This window comes from Lepisma saccharinum, chromosome 3 (assembly GCF_977018435.1).
Source record: "Lepisma saccharinum chromosome 3, izLepSacc3.1, whole genome shotgun sequence".
Lineage (NCBI taxonomy): Eukaryota > Metazoa > Arthropoda > Insecta > Zygentoma > Lepismatidae > Lepisma > Lepisma saccharinum.
In genome coordinates, this window is record NC_139231.1 from 19,752,144 (window position 1) to 19,774,284 (window position 22,141).

At 37.1% G+C, this 22,141-nt stretch overlaps 1 protein-coding gene across 2 annotated transcripts in view; it reads right to left on the reverse strand.

Annotated features, from left to right (window-relative positions):
* The window catches only part of Ptpmeg2 (Protein tyrosine phosphatase Meg2), a 279,584-nt gene that overhangs the window by 95,407 nt on the left and 162,036 nt on the right, over positions 1-22,141 (reverse strand). For both annotated transcript variants that reach the window (XM_083118341.1, XM_083118340.1), the window contains one exon: positions 8,353-8,487. In XM_083118341.1, coding sequence (XP_082974467.1) covers positions 8,353-8,487 — 135 coding nt within the window. The remainder of the gene's footprint in view (positions 1-8,352; positions 8,488-22,141) is intronic.

Consider the following 22,141-nt stretch of genomic DNA (forward strand, 5'->3'; position numbering starts at 1 on the left):
ACGTGATAAAAATGGCAGCTTTAAACGGTGGCTACTATTTAGGGGACAGTTGCTCCCCATTTTTTTGCCTCCGCACTATGGCCTCTTAATGCTAGGCCTTGTCTACCAAGAGAAAGTAAACTTTCCTTGCCCCCCCCCCTCCTCCACCCCGCTTTGCCACCAAAAGGGCACCACTGGCCTTAAATATACACCTGTGAGGTTCTATCTATACCCCTTAAAAATATATTCTCCACCCTCCCCCCGAAAGGAATTTCTGGATATGTGCCTGCGTTGACTGTACACTTCACTTTGTATGACAGTACTTTCTATTTTTGATTGGAGACTTTATACTCTGTCCCAACTATCTCTGCTGCAGCAAGGCTGCACATGCGGCAGAGAAGGGTGTGGGGGATCGAGTGGGCAGAGCGAAGCAGTACACGATGCTGCGAAAGCTGGTAACTAAAGCAGCTTTCCGCCGTTCCGTGCAATGCCGTTCCCTCTTACGTGTTCATTGGTAGAGCCGTCTCGCGTCACTACTTGCGCAGAGACTTGCTTTCATTCGCTTGCCAGCGAAGTACTTTTCTTGTGTATGGAGCGACCGTTCAAAATATTCTTGGGTAGAAAGCAACGCAACGCACCATGCTTTCATTGTTGAAATGCCATTTGCAAGATATTATTTTCCGCACCCTGTATTAGTAAAATGAAATTAAAGATAAAACACATTTTCAATTTTTTCAATTATAAACATTGTTGAAAAATGCTTAAAAGTATTAATTTTAATTTTTCCACAAGGCCGTAAATTTCAGTTTCTTAATGTATTTTTCTTGCAGAATTCCAATTGATACAAAAAAGTGTTCCATTTTCTCAGGATGACGATAAGGCCAAATAATCTTTGCTTATTGTCAATTGTGAATATTCGTCTGACGGAGACCCTGCTAGAGGGTGGAAACGTTACGTTTTTTATGTATATTTTTTTTTATACTATAAAAGCTTTCCTTCGTCAACATTTTAATGACATGAAAACAAGGCTTAACAGTGTTACAATGGAAATTAAAGCTCAAATTACTATACTTTAAGAAAATTATTTATTTGAAAAACTTAAATTGATGTTTTAAGTCATTTTTACGCACAGAAAGGCTATTCAGGAATGGACCTACCGTTTAAAGTGGGATCCGAACCACTGTGCAATGCGCCTCCACCATGTATCGAACCTCTTGAGTAGCTACAAGGCGACGACTTTACCACTACGCCATCGGGGAGGCCTTTATTTGAAAACCGGGAATAAAGGTAAACAAGCAGCAGAGTTATTGTTTGTTCGTTTCAAAATACTTTTGTACAATTTTACACATGTTGCCTCCGCACAATGTCCAAAGTCCTGTTTCACAGTTCTTCACGAACTAGTTTGTTCTGCAGCTGTCTTTGGAAGTAACAGTAACATTTTCGAGTAACATTAACTGTAAACTACTTACTTTATGAAATTAGTACCCGAAATTCAGTTATTTTTCCACCTAACTAGTAACTAAGTTCGAAGTTAGTTGTACACTCCTGTTCACATAAAGTGTCACTCTTTATAGGGTCGAACAGTTGAAGTATGTACCAATTGATGTGAACAGAAGTGTACAATTACTATTTTTTCGCATAGAAAGGAATTTTCTTCTGTTCCATTTTTACAATTTGTTGAATCATATCCTCGCCTGAAAGAATGGATGAATTAGTGATTATTCAAATCGTGAGACCATGAGAACAATCTTATTTATTGCCAAGAACCAGAATGTATCTATTCCAAGTGAATTTTAATTAGAATAATTTCGACATAAGGCTATATAATCTCCAACAATCCTCACTGGTATACCACAGTTCAACAGTAATTCTGAATAATATATTGTTTGCTCAACAAAAATACAATAAAATATTATTTTTTCATCTTTAAGTAAAAGATGTGGATTTTATTCCCTCTGTATTTACATATAAAATATATTAACTTAGTTATAATTATATGGTTGATTGATTTAGTTTATTTTACTACGCTTTTCTGCCATTTTTGTCTAATCGCAAAGATGAAAACGAGTGATAAATGATGAAACTTATGAAGGATCACATACAAAGCATACCCATGCCGGGGTTCGTACCAGAGACTCCTAGCATCGTAACGCACTGTTCTAACCACTCCAACACGGAGACCAGCTGTTATAATTAAAGACTAAAATTGGTAAATGCTGTAAGTGCCACAATAATTCAAACACAGTTTTCCACGTTAAACTGTGAAATGTGCCATGCTTTATAATGTGGTAAATGTGAAATGTGGCTGGAAGCCCTCTAAGTAGTTCAAAGGGTGTGTAAAGAGTTCACTAGTGTGCACGTTCGTATGGGCTGATGTGCGGAACGATGCGATTTCCCAACACTTCCACTTTTGGCACTTACAACGTTTACCACTTTTAGTCCTCAATTATATATGAACTTAATGCTAAATTGTTGGTGGTCATCTGTGATGAAATGAATAGTGCACTTGCATTTCATGTTCTGAACCATGTCTTACAAGATATAACTAATCTAGAATAAAGTAATTGTAATAGTAACTAAATTTGATACGTTTCAAAGCTACAGTAATTATAACTGAAATAATTTCTCAAGTGATTAACTTTGAATTACTTTTGAAAAGTAACTTTCCAAACACTGTCGATATCTTAGATAAGATACTCAGATAAGAATTGTGAGAGAAGTTTTCTAAGATACAATATTGTAATAATTACCATTAGAATAAAATTCATATCATTCAAAAATCATTGCATGAAGGGACTGCTAAAACTATATATTCGGGATATATGTATAAATTCACATTAACATTTTTCTTTCAATGTAACTTCATTCTCCTTCTTGCCCATCTTGCAACATTATGTGGTTCTCTCATAGATGCGTATTCTTCTTGCTGTCTTGAAATCATCATTCCATTCAGAAAGCAATGAATATCCTAAGAGTTTGGGAAAATACCCTTCTAAATTGGAACTAGCAAAAATTTCAAGGAATGTGTGCTATAACTTGACAGACAAAACAAACAAGTTATACCATTCCCAGTATTTTCAGTATCTCAAATATACCGTTCCCAATTACTGACACTTGCAACCAGATATTAAGAAGTCTTGCAACATCATTTCTTGAGTATATTTTGGACTCTTGATATCTTGTAAACCATCACCATCCAACCATGTATGTGCAAATTGTGTACAGTTCAAACAATCCACACAGACGATTTTTATTCCATAGAAGCATATCCACAAATTTCCAAGGTATTGGGTTGCCATTGTTAGTCAAATCTGTTGACCTTTTTACAAATTTCAAGATATTCTTAGAAGACACATCAAATAGATTCTCAAATGTTCATCTGCAAAAGGAGAAAATAAAAATATTGTTAATATGGTGTATGAGACTATAAACTTAACAAAGATGAAAAAAATAATTTTCATTACATTGTTACAACCACAGACAAGTTGAGTTAATAATAAAATGAAAACAACTTAGAGATGTTGTGTAAGTGGATGTGAATATAATTGATCTAAACTGCACCATAATGGTTAACGAAGTGGTCCTTTCATAACAGAATTATAAAAGGTTTGATTCACGTTATCAGCTCACTTCAGTGACTCAGATCTATCTTTACAGTGCATGTTAAATATGACCATAGGCGTGCGCACACCCTCTGATTAGGGGGTGGGGGCAAAAGCCTTGAAAGTTTAGTCGGGAAAGAAAAACTTCACTTTATCTCACTGTTTTAGTTCTATTTCATTGATGGGTATATGTGTGTGTGTGTATATGACATGTTATTTATATACATTACCTAATCAATTCATCCGCCCCATAACAAACCAATAGCAAAAATGTTATAAATTGTCTCTGAAATAATGCACGCTCCTTTTCCTCCAAACCAAGCTGTTACAGGAGCTACTGTCTGAAGTACTTAATTGTTGTTACACTGTGTCTGGTAATTTACAATGCACTACAGAAAATAAATTGCGAACGAAGCGAGCCAGAAAATTTCACGATCCAAATTTTTACAAAGTGAAAACTTTATTGATGTAATATGGCGCATAAAAAATCACGGACGCCATGGCGTTCTCTTTTACAATTTTTCTCATTCAGATTGTTCACCGTCCAGGGACAACTCCCCCCGTCCCCTAGCTATGACTATGAACTTGACAAGACACTAAGAAAAGCAGATATTGCGAGCAAACAGAGTAAGAAAATTTTACGAAATGTATTTTTGTTTGTATATAAAATTTGAAGTCGAGGGGGCAATTGCCCCTCTGTGCCACTCTACAAGTGCTCCTGGCCATCTGGAAAAAATGGTGATAGAAAGACGTGAAAACTAATTCCATTTTGAGTAACCTATTGTTTTGCTTCTCTTAATTTCTGCTAGTTTTACTTTCTCTTACTTCAATGTTTGCCCTCCTAGAATTGATTTCCGTCCAAGGTTGGGATAAGGCAATGTCCCTCTGCCCCTTGTGGTTGCGCCACTTCAACCCCTTCCCCGTAGTTGCTTTGAATTTTCATCGGCTTGAAATACTTCATTTTCTCCAATAATATCGTTTAATAAGTCATAAGATTCCTCTACACTAAATTTCTAGTTGAAATTAACTTATAATAATGTAGGGCCATGGAACGTCTAGAAGGGGGGCAAGGATTACCACACCTCCCTCTTCGAAAACGAATATCTACCTAAAAGTATATATTTCACCCGTATTTGATTTCAGTCATAGTAATTTACATTAATGATCATGTAATGGAGGGACGCAAGTATGCGATAATTTTAAATTCAAGTGGTGTTTTTGAGGGGGCAGCACTATTATCGGGGTAATATGCCCCACGGAAAAATATCTTGCTTGTCCCTATGTGCAAAAAATCTGCAAACGTCCGTGAGACCCCCTTGCCCCCCTTGCGCACGCCTATGAATATGACTTGGACTTCAGTAGATTATTGAATCAAATATTCGTAACATAATCTGGACAAATTATGATTTCTCTGAAAATCAATCAATCTTACCCACAAATAAATGATTGGCCTTGCACTTGTAAAATATGTGAACTTCTAATATTTACTAATCTATACTAATTTGTAAATTCTCAGTAAACACGCAAACTATTGTTTGGTAGACTGTTAGGACTTTACTCTTTTAGCTGTTAGGGTGTACTTTTACACTTTAAATACATAAAGCTTGAACTTATTGGAAATGCTGCACTACCATTACAAGGCGTTCAAAATTATGAAAGAACGAGAAAACCAAAGTGTTTTATATAGCTTACGAAACCAGTTTTCCGATCTGATTCTGTGAAAGAAGCTAGCAGAGCGTTGTCCAGAACTTGCACAAAATTCGGGGATCTCACATTAAATCTATTCCAATCCAACCTAACAGCTTAACCTACTTATTGCATTTAACATTTGTGAGCTTTATGAACTGTGTTCAAGTTTCAAAAACATAAAAGAGAAAAATCTTGTTCAAAACAGGTCAGAAACGACTCGTTCCAACCTTGTACAAGGGCAAAGTGAAACTATAATGAACGACTGATTTGTAATACAAATTCAGATGTACGTACATTTGAATAGCACCAGTGAAATACGAAACGATACATGAATGATAGTAGAGCGTTTTGTGTAATATCGATTTAATGACAGAATATAATCTATATCAAGGTATTTCATTCTCTAGTAATAATCACAAAACTGTAATATATGCATTATGCCTAATTTAATATAACATTCTCTTCTGATTTTACAATTGCAAAGAATTATGAACTTCGTTTGTAAGGAAAAATGCTTGCTGCGTTGTAAAGGTTGAGACGTTGAAACGATATTCTCACAGAAATTATATCGGAAGGTATTTCCTCAACATATAAATAAATCATACATTCTGCATCACTCTTCCATATTGCAAACGTTTTACTTTTGATGGATTAAACAACAAGCATTTAAATATAAGACTTACCTTTCAGTTTTTTTCCATGTTTCCTTCTTCCAACATGTACTGGATTCGTTATCCTCTGGTAACCTGGTTTAACTTTCACGATTTCGACGCACTTGTATTGATCATATCGTTACAAAACACGGCGTGAAATATCGGCAACAGTGTTGGCTAAAATCTGCACCACGGAGTATATTGCGACGAAACGCCACTTCAAAACTTTTAATGATAAGCACTACTCTCTGAAGGTACGAAATGTTTTCATTTTTTCACATAGTATTTCAGATGCTTGCGGGAAGAAAATGTGATCTTTGTTTCACCACGAAATCTTACATACTAGTCATAAAAGGAAACAAATGCACTGGTATTGACAAAACTACCACTTCAGCGCCATCTGTACGCAGAAGTTTGAACATGATGGAGACCTTTTATTTTCTGCTATTTACTTATATACTTTCAATCGTAACAAAATTATAAGGCTCACATTTTTTAGTGAATAAAACAATCTTTTATATCGGAAAATTTCTTCCATACCGAATCTATATTAGTTGTACGGTTATATTTTCAAAATTGGGCCTATGCTTTAACATGGCTTTGGAACCCCCCCTTAAGTCAAAAAATGAAAATCTTACAGCTGGCGCTAACTAACTAACTCCCTAGCCTTCTTAAACCCGAAGGTTCATGGCTGCAGCAACATAGGCCTTCCATCTTTCCCTATCTTGAGCAAGTTCTATATACTCTTTTCCATCCCTACCGATTTCCCTTAGGTCCATCTCAACGTTGTCTCTCCATCTTCGTCTTGGCCTTCCTACAGGTCTCTTACCATCAGGTTTCCCAACAAGAATCCTGTAAACTCCTCTTTCCTCTCCCATTCGTGCCACATGGCCTGCCCACCTAAGTCTTCTTGATTTAATTATTCTAATAATATCTGGACATGAATACAAATTATGTAGTTCTAAATTATGTAACCTTCTCCACTCACCTGTCTCCTCATCCCTTTTAGGTCCAAAGATTTTCCTAAGGATCTTATTTTCAAATACTCTCAATTTATGTTCCTCTTTCAATGTAAGGGACCAAGTTTCACATCCATATAATACTACAGGCAAAATTACTGTTTTGTATATTTTAACTTTTAGTTTCTTAGATATTAAACGAGAAGACAAAAGTTTATGAAGAGAGAAGTAACACGCATTTCCTGAATTAAGCCTACTTTTATTTCCTCTTTAATATAATTTTCATTTGTTAATATTACTCCTAAGTATTTGAATTTGGAAACTGGTTCAAACGAGTTGTTATCAATAATTAGATTTTGATTATTACCTAACACTTGGTTTCGGCCTGTAAGCATATATTTAGTTTTCTCTTTGTTAACTTCCAAACCTATCTCTTTAGCAGTTTTGAAAAATATTTTAGCATTATTCTTAATTGTATTCACATCATCCCCCAGTAAGTCTACATCATCTGCATATGCTAACAACTGAGTCACACCATTTAATTTTAGTCCTTCTTTAGTTTCTTTTACTTTCCTAACAGCATATTCTAAGGCAAAATTAAAGAGCAATGGAGATAATGCATCTCCCTGTTTTAACCCATCATGAATTGTAAATTTGTCAGACACATGGCCTGCCCACACGAATTTTACTTTCTGTTTCACTGGTGCATATTCTTATCATACTAACAAGCTTCTTAGGTATTCTAAACTCTACTAATATATTATATAATTTATATCTTTTGACCGAATCATATGTTTTTTTTTAAATCAATGAATAGCTGATGGACATTTTGATTATATTCCCACTTTTTTTCAAGTGTCTGTCTGATGTGAAAAATTTGATCTGTAGTTGATCTGTTACGTTTAAATCCACATTGATAATCACCTATAATTTCATTAGCATATGGGTTTAGTCTTGTTAGAAGAATGTTAGATAATATTTTATATGTTGTTGAGAGTAGAGAAATTCCACGGTAATTATTGCAATTCATTTTATCACCTTTTTTAAACACAGGAACAATTATGGATTCTTTCCACTGTTGAGGGATTTCTTCTTTATTCCATATTAAACAAATTAATTTATGAATTTGACATATTAAGGAATTTCCACCATATTTAATTAACTCAGCTGGTATTAAATCAATGCCAGGTGCTTTGTTATTCTTTAGCCTTTTAATAGCATCTTTAACTTCAGTCAAGTTACAGCTGGCGCTTATTTATGTTTATTCTTTTAATAGCGAACATTACGGACATGTTGGATTAATTAATTCAGTGTGACTTAAAGGTAAGCAATAGAAAATAGAATGAATTAATTAATTCAGTGTGACTTAAAGGTAAGCAATAGAAAATAGCAATTTGTGATTTATGTGTCTTTTCCCGAACACCCTAGAATTTGCATGTGCAATAAGAAAAAAATTACTAATCTCCTTACCTGTGGTACACTAACTGTATATACGCGATCTCGTAATTTTTCTCTAACAAATAATCGAAGAATTTTGAATGGAGCTTTGAACCAGAGTGGGGCAGTAACTATTAATACCTTCTTCAATTTTGCAGGATATGCACCCTGTAAAGAAAAGAAAATTATTTGGAATAAAGTGAACAGAAATAAATTACTGAAAATTTCATTATTTTATTGACAAGGCTAGTCAATTTGTCATATCCAAAGAAAGCTACTCTATAATAATAGCTGCAATGTTATTAACACTGAAACACATGAAAAATTAATAAAGTAATATAAAATGCAATTGAAATTTATTTCATATTTTCAGTGTTTCTTAAAAACACTCATCCTTCAGCAGCAATCATACTACAGTAAAATATTGAAACTCAGAAGTGACTGTGAACCTCATGTAACCCTATACATTGAAATATCTCAGAAAGTGGTTAGTGGAGAAAAAAAAAACACCTGAGGTCAACCACAAATTTAAATGTACCAACCTAAACAGAGGAGAAAAAAAAGTAGTAGCTTAATAACAGATAATTATGTGAGGTATAGAGCAGAAAATTGTTGCATCTGTTCATACCTTGGTAGTATTAACAAATACCCCAAGTTTCGTGAAAATCTGAATCGGTGGGTTGCATTTTGAAATGTTTCTGTGTGATTTGATGTGGAATCAGTCTTATATGATATCCATTTATTGTGTACAACTCTGAGCTTCAAAATACGAGAGATTGCTAGACGTGATTCCTTTCAGACCTTACCTCCAATGCTATTAATGTACAGTTTACCCTGTACAATATGCAACCCAGCACAGCAGTAGAGTTTTACAGACGTGCATAAGTTTCAGGATGATGGGTTGCCAAGCGAAGGTAGACTCATATTTGCCGTCAAATAGCATATGAAAGTAATATTTTGTGAGAATTCGTAATGTCTGTTAAATCCCACAAAAATATGGAATCACCAAAAAAAAATATAGAATTTAATCAGCTCCTGCAACACAAGACAAACAAACTGGATAAAATACCGTTATTTCATAATAATTCTCCAGACTAGAATGAAAAGTGAACCATTTATAAAGGCAGAAATAAAAGAGGTTATTACGACATATCGATAGAAAGCGCGAAAAAAAACCCTAACCAACACGAGTACCTATGGTCCGCAAACGCAATCATCACGAATTTATTTACTTGGAACAACTTCATTCTTTTCCATTACGATTTTTTACACAGGACACATTTCACCGGAAATTGCAGGCTCGACCAGGATTTGAACGTACCTGAGACCCGGGGTCGTGTACTGTTCGAGCTTGCATTTTTCGCTGAAATTCCTACAGCATTCATTCTGATTAGTAAAAAATAAACCAGTTAATTGTTACGTCTAGCTAATACTCGTATATGCAGGTATTATAACTTCCTTACCGACACCTTAACGCATATATCGTACGTTGAGTGAAAAGAAAAATCAAACAGAGGGATTGTGGCTTTTGGATGCATGTTTCAGAAAGACCACTAATACGTATATCCTACAATATGCATATGCACCCGAAGGGATACTATTTCTTCAGCATGTAAGGAGTTGTGTTTGCTGTTCGTAATCACTAGATATACGTGTTAACGATTGACACCAACTAATTTCTGCCATTTACTCAGCTCTCTACGTGATACATCGATTAATATGTCTTATTGTTACTGTTTTTACTAATAGTGGATTAGTTTGTCAACTGATTTTTAGACTTATGTCTAACGTAACGACGCTTATTACACTCTTACACGAAAAAATGCATTTATGGTCAAAATAATTTAATTGTCAAGTTTTCCTTGATGCTGTGTTCAGTAAGCATTCGAATTTGTGGGATTATTGTAGTGTATAAAAAGTGAAAATTGAGTTGTTTCCGAGCCAAGGATACGTCACCAAATTCCAGAGTTTTAATCCCGTGATATAAAGATGGACAAATACAAATGCACCGACATTCGGTACACCATTGAATAATCGAGTAAAAAAACGGCTTTCGCAAAAAAAATGGTGTTGCTTCACAGCTGGGGAAGATCTTAGTATGTTCCTTATTTTCTATTTTACGTCGCTTTTCCGCTTGTTGGATCAATCGCGACGACTGTATATTTTCCTTCTTTTTTTTTCATTTTCTCTTACCTCCTGTAAATTTCAGTGGGTGATTTAAGGGCAATTTCACTGGTGAGAGGTTTCACTTTAGGTTTCGCGCCTCGATTTGTTGTTGAGAAATTTTATATTTATAACGTTAACATCTTCGTAGACATGGAGAGTGACCTTGATCATTGAATATGGAGTGTTTAAGAGTTCACGGTAAGGTTAGATAGAATAACAGTTAATTTGTAAATTATACTAGTCTTCCACTTCACTGAATTCTATCCTTGCAACTTGAGTACTTTCCGAGAAATCGATCGGTAAGGTGATGTCAAGTGTGGCTTTCGCAAACAGACAGACGAACTGATCGATATAACTTATGCTGCCTTGAACTAGATTCTGGTATATCGTGCAGGCCAGCAAAATTTATACTTGTAATTCTGCTGTATCTGCACATGCATACTTTTTCAATTTTGTCCACTAGTTCTCTAAAATGTACTTACAGTACTTACGCAAAGTTACGTTTTACACAAGATATAAAATGAATAACTAATTCTGAAAAATAATTATTTTCAAGAAAAATAAAAATTACTTCTAGCAAAATACGTAGCTTAAAACACGGAATAATTGTGAATTCGCCAAAGGGAACGTAAGAATAATCTCGTAAGTAGCATTTCATCATTGAGATACATTTGCATACGAATCAGAACAAACTACAGTAACGGTTTGAAGTGCAGTTCAACTACGACCCCGCGATTACAAGGAGTGTAGTGTATGGACACACACACACAAACAACTTCGGAATTTAACTCTCTCTCTAACACTATCAACCGGGAAATTTGACAATAAATATGTTCCATTATAGCCTACTGTGGGTGCCACTTTTAGCGGAAAATGTAAAATTTATTATAAATGTCAAGTGTAGTGCGAAAGGACATTGTTTACAAAAAATTAGAGTGGACGGATATATCGCCGATATCGATCAAGTGCCGATATAAAATTGCAAATGTTTCTCGAAGAGCATGAATTGTTCATTAACTGAAATAAATTTAGATATGAAAAATAATCTGCGTATTGAGATATTAATTTACAGAAACTAGATCATATGAATTTTATGTTTATCAATATAAAAATACGAAAAATGGCCGAATTTTGCACGAAATTTCAGACTACACGTGGATGGAAAACATAAATAGATATTTTAGTACCAAATAGTTTTATATTCGTACGAAAATTGCCTATTATATTCATAGATTTTTCGATTTTGAATCCAATACAATTGTCACATCAACTCATGGAACAATTGCAAGAAAAAGGTCAAAAAGTTGCACTGAAGTACGTATCGGATTTATCACCTAAAGTAGTTGATCAGATTATGCCATCACAAATGGAAAGAGAGCAAACTTTTGTTGATAAGCTGTGTAGCTAGCGGTTTACCTGATTTGTGCACAGTAATATGCCGAGTTATGAATCAGTTTTTTCAAAGTTAATGTGTTTATTATCTAATTATATGTGCTTATTTTTATCACAGCTGCATTTATAAAAGAATTAGGAATTTGTCAGGTGATGGGCAAACTGAACTAAATTGAAGATATAGAAAAATAAGACCGAATGGGACCAAGTCGTTAGTTAAGCCACCACTTCATACATATATTTAACGTTGATGATGTATATTTCAAGTCTGAATGTGGGTTGGTAACCGTTGCACACAGGATCAGGGTTCGAACAATAATGAAAGACAATAATCTTTTGATTCGCTCCTCATCAATTTCGTCATTACTAAAGCCTCCCCGATGGCGCAGTGGTAGCATCGTCACATTGTAATCAAGGGGTCCCGAGTTCGATACCCGGTGGAAATACATAGTGGTTCGGATCCCACTTTAAACTGTAGGTCCAGTCCCGATTAGCCTTACTAACAGAGAAAGGTGGCCGAAGGATGGTGTTGATCCCATCACCTTTACTATGGCTGAGATCGACCTCCCCTACGTGCCTTTTCATTATAGATTTTCCCTCATCACTTACATTGTTATTAACGCTTTTAAACTCGCATCGCGCTATGGTACATTCGAGTCATTGTATAATTTATAATAAATTTTGTCCGGTATGTAATGATCAACTGTAGCTTACTTGAATGCATTTCCAGACTTTATTTCCATTTCTTGTATTATTTCCATTTCTTGTATTATTTCCATTAGAAGACCCGAGGATGCCAGGGGAGAAAAAAGCCTATAAAATAATATAATCTTACTGGAAATATATCGATGAAAACTCCAACCTGGAAATGCATCGATAAAACAATGCCACCTGTAAAACTACCACAGACATTAATCATTTTCCTCCATTACGCTAGGAGGCCTTCAGTTCGGGAAAGTTTTCTACAAATGATTCACAATACAGTCGTGTTTAGTTTTTCAAAAATTGAAAGAAAGAATTGAGGAAAGGAAAAAGTTGCAAGACGTAGATGTGCAAAAATACACATTGAAATCGGTTGAAGCATGCGTGGTAGAGATCAGCTGAGATCAGTGTGCCAATTTCCGTGTTTCAAGGTCCAATAATACGCATCCAACCTACGGTGTTTTTAGACAGCTACTTTGCAAACATGACCTTCGACAAGGTGGCTCTATATTCAACTGATGCCGTTTTCATGTAATAAAAATGGAACTAACACTTCAAAATATATTGTTCCGTGTCTAGAAGAGTAATTTACCTGCACGCTTCGTGTGGAAGTGGATGTAAATATAAAGTGTAAATAAATCCCAAAATTGAATTTCTTCTATTTTAGGATTGTTGTGGGTGCACGAGACTTGGAAATGGTTTCGTGTGCCCAATAATAAACGCATTCATGTGTAGGAGAAAGGAGAGATCAAAGAGAGACGACCTGAGCAAGAGGCTATTTTGATCAATAGGTTAGCCCGTGCCCCGTCAAATAAACCCACCTTACGGAGTCGGCGAACGTCTCCTCTTCGACTAAGCAAATTATCCTCTGATAAAAGTTGAACAACATGCACACAACCAGGAACAATCGCACAAGCACCGTCTAATACTGCTCCACAAAACCGGCCGAAGCACTCCACCACCCTTGGCTTTTCATAAGAAAGGACCGATTGGAATGGTTCGTTCGTCCAACGTCGGGTTACGTCGGATCGCGCAAGCGCGACGCTCGGGAGGTTGAGTAGGTGGGCGCTTGGGTGCTTGGCTGAAAATGAATCGATCCCTTAGCGACAGACGGCGCGGAAAGGGAGCGAAGGCAAAGCGAGCAAAGTCGCACAAAGAGAATGAATTAATGCGATGGCCAAAAGATGTGCTGGCACATTTCCCCACTTACATCCAACTTCCGGTATTTCCAACCATTCTTACTGTACTAGAACGTTGTTCTGCGAACACATACAAGTTCTAAAAACTTTCATTCACAAATAATTGGAGGAAGTGCGAAAAATTGTTACCTTTGCATATGCTAGCGCGGAACTGTTTCTGAAAACAGAAAGTCGCGACATTTCCGACGAATGGAGTTGAGGGAGGCAGAACTTGTGACTACTTTTTGATCTTCATGAACACGAGTGTCACTTCAAGTTTCTGCAAATCACTTCAGGTTCCACCTTCACTATACGGGGTGAAAATTTCACACTGTAGACATTCTTTAGCATCCATCATAACTCGTAAAGAAATTTTGTGCCAAATATAATCATTATTAGAAAACGTACAGGTCATATTAAAATGTACTAAAATATTCCTGTAGTTAACTTCAGAAAAATCAGTAACAATAATAATAATTAAAAATTTATCAGTCCCTATCAGCGTGACTCGAAAAGAGCACCGAACCAATATTCAGTATCCTGGCAGTTGTACTTCCTAGTCCTACCGCTTTTGCCTACATTTTCCTCTTCAAACTGAAACCCATTGTCAACAGCATCCGAGATCTATTGACTGGAGAGAGGGTTGCTTTTGTCAAAATAATGCAGATGAAGTCAAAACAGACCCCGATAATATTTCCTTGTTGTTGGGTCTTTACGTGAATGCGTTTCACAACACTGTGAAAATGGTCAGAAGTAAACGCGAATCCAGCAGAGGAAACAAGAACGGTGCGATTCTTTCAGCCAAATTCAGAGCATTTAAAGGAAGAAACTTTAAAAACTGGAACGAAGCACGAATTTATTTGTGACAACACACTGTATTACAATATGAATCTGGCGTCGCCGATGGCGCAATGGTAATGTCGCCGCATTGCAATCAAGGGGTCCTGGGTTCGATACCCGGTAGAAGCACATAGTGGTTCGGATCCCGTTTTAAACTGCAGTCCCAGTCCCGATTAGCCTATTTGTGCAAAACTTGGACGTGAAACAAAATTCAACCGGAATCGGGAAGAATAGTAATATAAGGAGAAAATAATTAATGTTGTGTTCAGCTTCTCGGAAATTTCGATCAAAACTAATTATTTTACTTATCGTGACATATTTCTGCTTTATTGGTCACTACAAAAAGATAAAGAAATACACAAACAAAACATAAAAGGGTAAATGATTCAATCTGAGGAAGCACCTGCAGCAGTCACTGAAAAAATCATGGCAGTAGTTTTTCTGTAGGCTATAACATTTTTCTCCATTTAGATGTGTACAACGTAAGTGAACTTATGATTAATAAATGAACTTATGCTATTCTGCATCGCAATTTCTCTCTCCATACACAGCATTATTTGAATGCTTACATTAACTCAGTAACCATCGGACATGTTCATTGGTTATAAATGCGTAACTACAGGCACGTATTTAGACTAGGGATGGACAAAAAAATCCGGAATCTGGATTCCGGAAAATTTGAAATCCGGATTCGATAAATATACTATCCGCATTTCGGATAAAATCCCGATTTCGGACAAAATCCAGATTTCGGAGGGAATCCGGATTTCGGAGCGAGAAGAATTATGGGGGCAAGACAGGTTCTGGAAGGACAACGGATTACCGATGGAAAGCGAATTTTGGAGGGAAAACTGATATCGATCCATATTCTGAATAATTGTCTCATGAATCTCATGTGCGTGAGCACAAAAACACTCCCTGGTTTCAAGATGTCATAAAATTAATAGTTACTTGAATATTTTGATAAAATTGATATCCAAAGCTCAGTTAACTCAAAATATTTTAATATCTTTCTTTTCAGAATCGCTAGTTGTGAATTCGCTAGCTAGAGGGCAGTAACACTGAAAATGGCGTTCACTCCGCAGCAAAGAAGCTGGTGCGTCTTAGAATTTGCCAAAACAAGCAGTGTTGTGAGAGTGCAGCGTGCATTTAAACGGAAGTTTAATGTTGATCCACCTACACACAAATCCATTCTGCAGTGGCATAAAACATTTGTTGAGAGAGGATGCATTTGTGATCAAAGAAAATAACATTCTGGCCGACCGTCCATCTCTGAGGGAATTGTGGAGCGTGTGCGAGAAGCCTTTGTACGCAGTCCCAGAAAATCAACACGTCAAGCCAGCAGGCAGTTGCAGGTGCCACAAACTACCGTAAGCAAGATTTTACGGAAGCGTTTGCGTTTTCACCCGTACCGGCTGCAATTGGTTCAAAAGTTATATCCACAAGACAAGGTAAAGCGACGTGAGTTTTGCGAGACTATCCACACTTTAATGGAGGACAATGAAACCTTTCTGACAAAGATCATTTTTAGTGATGAGGCGACCTTCCACTTGAGTGTGCAAGTAAACAGGCATAATGTTAGGATCTGGGGAAGCGAGCATCCGCATGCCACTCTTGATGTGGAACGTGACTCACCCAAGGTGAATGTTTTTTATGCAGTGTCAGAGCGTCGAGTGTACGGTCCGTTCTTCTTTGATGGGCCAACAATCACAGGTGATAGCTACTTAACAATGCTACGTGACTGGTTAATTCCTCAACTTGCTGCAGAGAGAGGTGACTACATTCTACAACAAGATGGAGCGACCCCACACTGGCATCAATCTGTACGCAACTTTCTGAATGACAACCTCCCACACCGTTGGATAGGACGAGCTGGACCCAATGATCAAAAACTATGCAAGTGGCCCCCACGATCACCGGACATGACAGTATGTTACTTTTTCCTTTGGGGGTTCGTGAAGGACCAGGTCTATGTACCTCCACTACCCACAACCTTGAATCATCTTCAGGAACGCATCAGTACAACTGTCAACTTCATCACACCGGATACGCTTGAGAAGGTGTGGTTGGAGCTGGATTATCGTCTCGATGTTTCCCGCGTAACAGGTGACCTGCACATTGAGCATTTGTAATTCCAATGAACACCACGAAAACTTTATGAGTTTTTACAACTACTGTGAACATTTCTGTAGAATACTACTTTTGGTATTAAAGTTATACCCTTTCAAAACCAAGGAGTGTTTTTGTGCTCACGCTGTATATAAAAATGTATGTATGTATTTGTGTATGTATGTTTGTTCCGGCATAACTCTCGAACGCCTGGAGCGATTTCAACCAAACTTGGTACGCGTATCACTTGCAAGCTGGAAAGAAATACTGTGGGGATAAGACACCCCTGGCACCACTGGGGGTGGGTGTTGTAAGGGGGTGACATGTAAAAATCATCGAAAACGACAAATATTAGTGTGGAATCCATAGTTTTCGAGGTCGCTAAGATGAATAATGACACTCCCAATGCCGTTCAACTCCAATACACCCCTGGCACCCCTAGGGGTGGGGTGGAAAGGGGATGACATGTAAAAATAATCGGAAACGACCGATATTAGTGTGGAATCCATAGTTTTCTGGGTCGATAAGATGAATAGTGATAGGCCCAATGCCGTTCAACCACAAGGCACCCCTGGCATACGTAGGGGTGGGGGTAGAAACGGGGTGACATGTAAAACATAATCGAAAACGACCGATATTAGTGTGGAATCCATAGTTTTGGGGGCTGCTAAGATGAATAGTGACACTCCCAATGCCGTTCAACTCCAGGACACCCCTGGCACACCTAGGGGTGGGGGTGGGAAGGGGTGAAATGTAAAAATAATCGAACACGGCCGCTATTAGTGTGGAATCCATAGTTTTCGGGGTCGATAAGATAAATAGGGACACTCCCAATGTCGTTCAACTCCAAGACACCCCTGTCACTTCTAGGGGTTGGGGTGGGAAGGGGGTGACATGTAAAACGATTGATATTAGTGTGGAATCCATAATTTTCGGGGTCGCTAAGATGAATAGTGACATTCCCAATGCCGTTCAACTCCAAGACACCTCTGGCACACCTAGGGGTGGGGTGGGAAGGGTTGACATGTAAAAATAATAAAAACGGCCAGAATTAGTGTAAAATCAATAGTTGTAGGGGTCGCTAAGATGAATAGTGACACTTCCAATGCCGTTCAACTCCAAGACACCCCTGATACTCCTAGGGATTGGGGTGGGATGGGGTGACATGTAAAAATAATCTAAAACGACCGATATTAGTGTGGAATCCATAGGTTTCGGGGTCTCTTTGATGAATAGTGACACCCCCACCGCCGTTCAACTCCAAAACATCTCTGACATCCCTAGGAGTTGGGTGGGAAGGGGTTACATGTAAAACGACCTATATTAGTGTGGAAACAATAGTTTTCGGGATCGCTAAGATGAATAGTGACACTCCCAATGCCGTTCAACTCCAAGACACCTCTGGCACCGCTGAGGGTGGGGGTGGGAAGGGGGTGACATGTAAAACGACCGAGATTAGTGTGGAATCCATAATTTTCGGGGTCGCTAAGATAAATAGTGACACTCCCAATGCCGTTCAACTTATTTATTCTTGCTCTTGGAGGTGGAACTAAAATTGTTGTTCATAAATTGTTGTTAAATTTATATACTAGTGAATTTGTCAAAGACATTACTTTATAATTTGTATATTGTACTTATACTTTTAAATACCTGTAAATAAAATTAGTTATTTTTTACGCTATAGTTAGAATTCACTAAACACCCGGGCAACGGCGGGTAATCAGCTAGTTTAACAATATACTCTAATCTACCAACCCAATGTCAGGCTCTCTTAAATGTAGTACACCCTGGACTGCATTTAGCAGACTAACGAGACTATGGTGTCTGGAGTCACAGCCAGGAAAATCCTACGTGGAGCTTTTTTTGGTTTTGTGATCTGCCCATGTGCGTCTGTGATTGCCCCTGCGTCGGGTTCATCTTATCACAATTCATCCTCATCTTCGTGATTAGCCAAAAGTGGAAGAAAAGCGAAGTTAAATACAACAAATAAATCAAATCAATTAATGTAATATGTCGTTCAACTAATAAAGTATGGGCTATGATAAATTTCTTCTTAATTTAAAGGGATAAGATAAATTATCCCCTGTACAGTCACTGACACTTCTGGGTTATAACAATTCCATTAACTTTCAATGAAATCGTTACAGCCCAGTAGTGTCCCTGATGCCCAGAAGGGCATCAGGGAAGGGACACATAAATGAGAGAAGTACGACCATATCAAGATTCACACAGGGAAGATAGATTGTTTCAAGTCCACTTTATGCACAGTAAGGCTAATCGGGACTGGGCCTACAGTTTAAAGTGGGATCCGACAGAAAATATAGGAATGGTAGCCAAGAGGCTTTACAACAGGTGACTACATCGGTTACTTTCGCTAGTTTTTTCTATACTGGAGGGGATAGAGAGAATTTTAATCAGAAGATTTGGTGAACGGATTATCCGTGCATGCAGATGTGTCTTTTAAAACACAGAAAGAGTGGGGGGGGGGGGTAATACAGCAGAGAAAAATGGTGGAAGGGAAAAATAAGACGTACAACACCAATGAGAAAACGTGAAAGAAATACAAAAGAATTCGGGAGCGGGCGAGGGAATATCTGTGTGTGTGAAACTCGAACTTTATATCTGCCAACCCTAATTTATCAGTATTTGGCTCCTACCCAGCCAGTCAAAATTTTCTGGCGCCGCGCATGAAAGAAGCCGACTGCTCTTAGTAATATAGTAGATTTCCCTTCTTTTATTAAATGATTGCACTACTTTATGTTTTCATATTTTACCATAAAATAATTGGTACAGGTTAACAAAAGGTTGGTACATGAGATCAGTTCCGCAACAATCACATGTAATCTGAATATTTTTTTCATGTAGGTGTGCTAGGGGGCGCGGAATGAAATTTTGGGGGTGTGATGTTGAATATAAAGAAAACATGCATTGTTTAGCCATTCCATCAAATGCCAATAAACATTTAATAGGCTTTTATGAAAATATGCCAATGAAACTGAAGAATAGTAATGACTTGTTTGAGTTTTGTTTGTTTTGGCCACTACAAGCGCATGTCTTGTAATTTTAAACGAACAAAGCTTGTTTATGTAGGCCAATGACCATATACTATGTCTTAAAAAAGAAAAAGAAATTTTTAACAAAAAAATAATAATGGTGGAAGAAAGACAATAGCCACTAATAATTGTAATTGTAGAGACTCCCCCCCTCCCTAATAGAGGAAAGCAAATGCGGGTTCTCTTTCAGATTACGATCAATGTCTGTTGTCTACAATGACAGCGGTGTTACTCCAATGTGACGACAAAGTTTTAGTAAGTCACACATAACGTAACATAGCAGATGCGGACGAAAATTAAGGGGTACTGAAAAACTCCTTCGCACCTTCCCCCCCCCCCCGCGCCATACATGCATGAGAGCAAGAAAAGTTTGGTCGAAAGCATAAAGAAATATATATGACATTTTGTGTTGTATACAATTTCATTGTTTGAGCTCCGAAGCATGTAATCTCAGGAAGCAGATGCAAATGATTATATTCTTTCGACGTCAGAAAGTGCTTGCGCATTAAACTGAAGCGCGAACTTGTCTAATCAAAATATCGCTCTTGTGCAACTGCTACGACAGATCAGGAGCCATCGAGCAATGTGGGCATGTTTGGCCGAAAGAAAGAACTCCATTGCTTTTCAGTTAGCCAACTACTCCTCTTTATCAGTTTGGGATTAGCTGCAAACATATTCAGTAGACTTAGTTACGTGCTATTTAAACATTTAAAATAAGCGTGAGCCAGGATGGATCGAATTCGAAATCCGGATTTTAAAAAATCCGGATTTGGCCATCCCTAATTTAGAATGTTTCGGGGGGGAGTCCGAACCAAGTGTCTCAATAATAATAATGATGTTTGAATTAAAATAATTGCATTAAATCAAATTAATACTAATTACAATATGTAAATTAATATTTTATTATGATTACATGAATTGGTAAAAAAGACGGTATAAGAATAAATATATAACAGCGCATATTCATTTTGTACCTTACCTGTATTTAAGATCAGAATAATTTATGTAAAAACAAGTGCTCTGGCAATGAAATTAATGTCAAATACATGAAGAATTGAATATTTATTAAATAACAAAAACAATGTTAGATGCTGTTGGAGAAAATTAAGATTCCTGATTAATATTTTATACATATTATTATGAGTAGTAGTGTGTATAAATCTTTCTAATATCATTCAAATATATACCCACCACGCAGCATTCGTTACACCTGCGCCAAGTGCACGTTTGTTGTTAGTAGTACTGTGTAAAATGTCCGTAACATTGCATAAAAATGCAAAGAAAAGGCCAACTCTAATACACCTGTGCTTATTTACGTACTTGAACCAGCTACATGGAATCAGTTTATTTTAGTATTTATTAGTGGTTCGGGGATTCTGCTTGAAATATTTATATCCAATACGTATCCTATGTTTCCCGCTTGGGGTGGGAGAAAGTGGTCATCGACGGACGACCTTGAGTACAGATTAAATGAAAATTCCAAGACTAGGCCATTATCTTCTGTGTTTCCTTTAACGTTTGTTCAAGCGCAGTAATTTCAAATGTTGAGTTGTTCAAAAAGAGTAATTTCACTCCTTGCTTTAACAACTTGGGATATGCAGGCCTCAATGACAGAGTGGTTAGCACAATGCACTACGATGCTAGAGGTCCCGGATTCGAATCTCGGCCTGGGCATGACTGATCTTAACGACTGGCCAAATATAGCAGAAAAAACGAAGTAAAATAAACAAAATAAATCAAATCAATCCATTTGAGATGCATTGATATATCATTAACATGTTAACCAAGCAGTGCTTTTTTCTGACAGTACGCAAACCTACTACCGGAACCTTTTCTCATGAATAGAATAACAATTAATAACAGTTTGTGTTAATGAATGAAATATAAATAATCAAGTACAGGCTTGTAATTATCAAGATGAATTTAACTTTGAATGTTATCATTTTTATCGTCAAAATTATCAACATCTTTCTACCAAATAAAACAATTAGAAGAAAACGCTACTTGCAAGTATGATAAAAAAAAAAAAACAGTTCAATCCATTTGTACCAGGTGGTTATAATTAAAGTGACGGTGTTCAGAGTGGTACAGCACGGGCTGTAATGAGAGTAGCAGTCTGAAACTTCGTAGATATGCTAATAAAGCAATGCGCTCGCGAATTATGCAAAAAAAGAAAATTAGTTCCAATTCTCGCCACCAGGGTACAAAATGGCGCTGTAAGCAGTCAAAATGTGGAATTTTCCGTAACTCTGACGTCAAAGTCGGTGACATTGCCTAACCATTGTGTGAGCTCCCTGTTTGTTGTTGGTGACGGTTGTTGCTTTTTTTCCTTTAGTGATGTGAATGTTCGCCGAATATTAAAAGTTTGATTTTTTCCGTGTA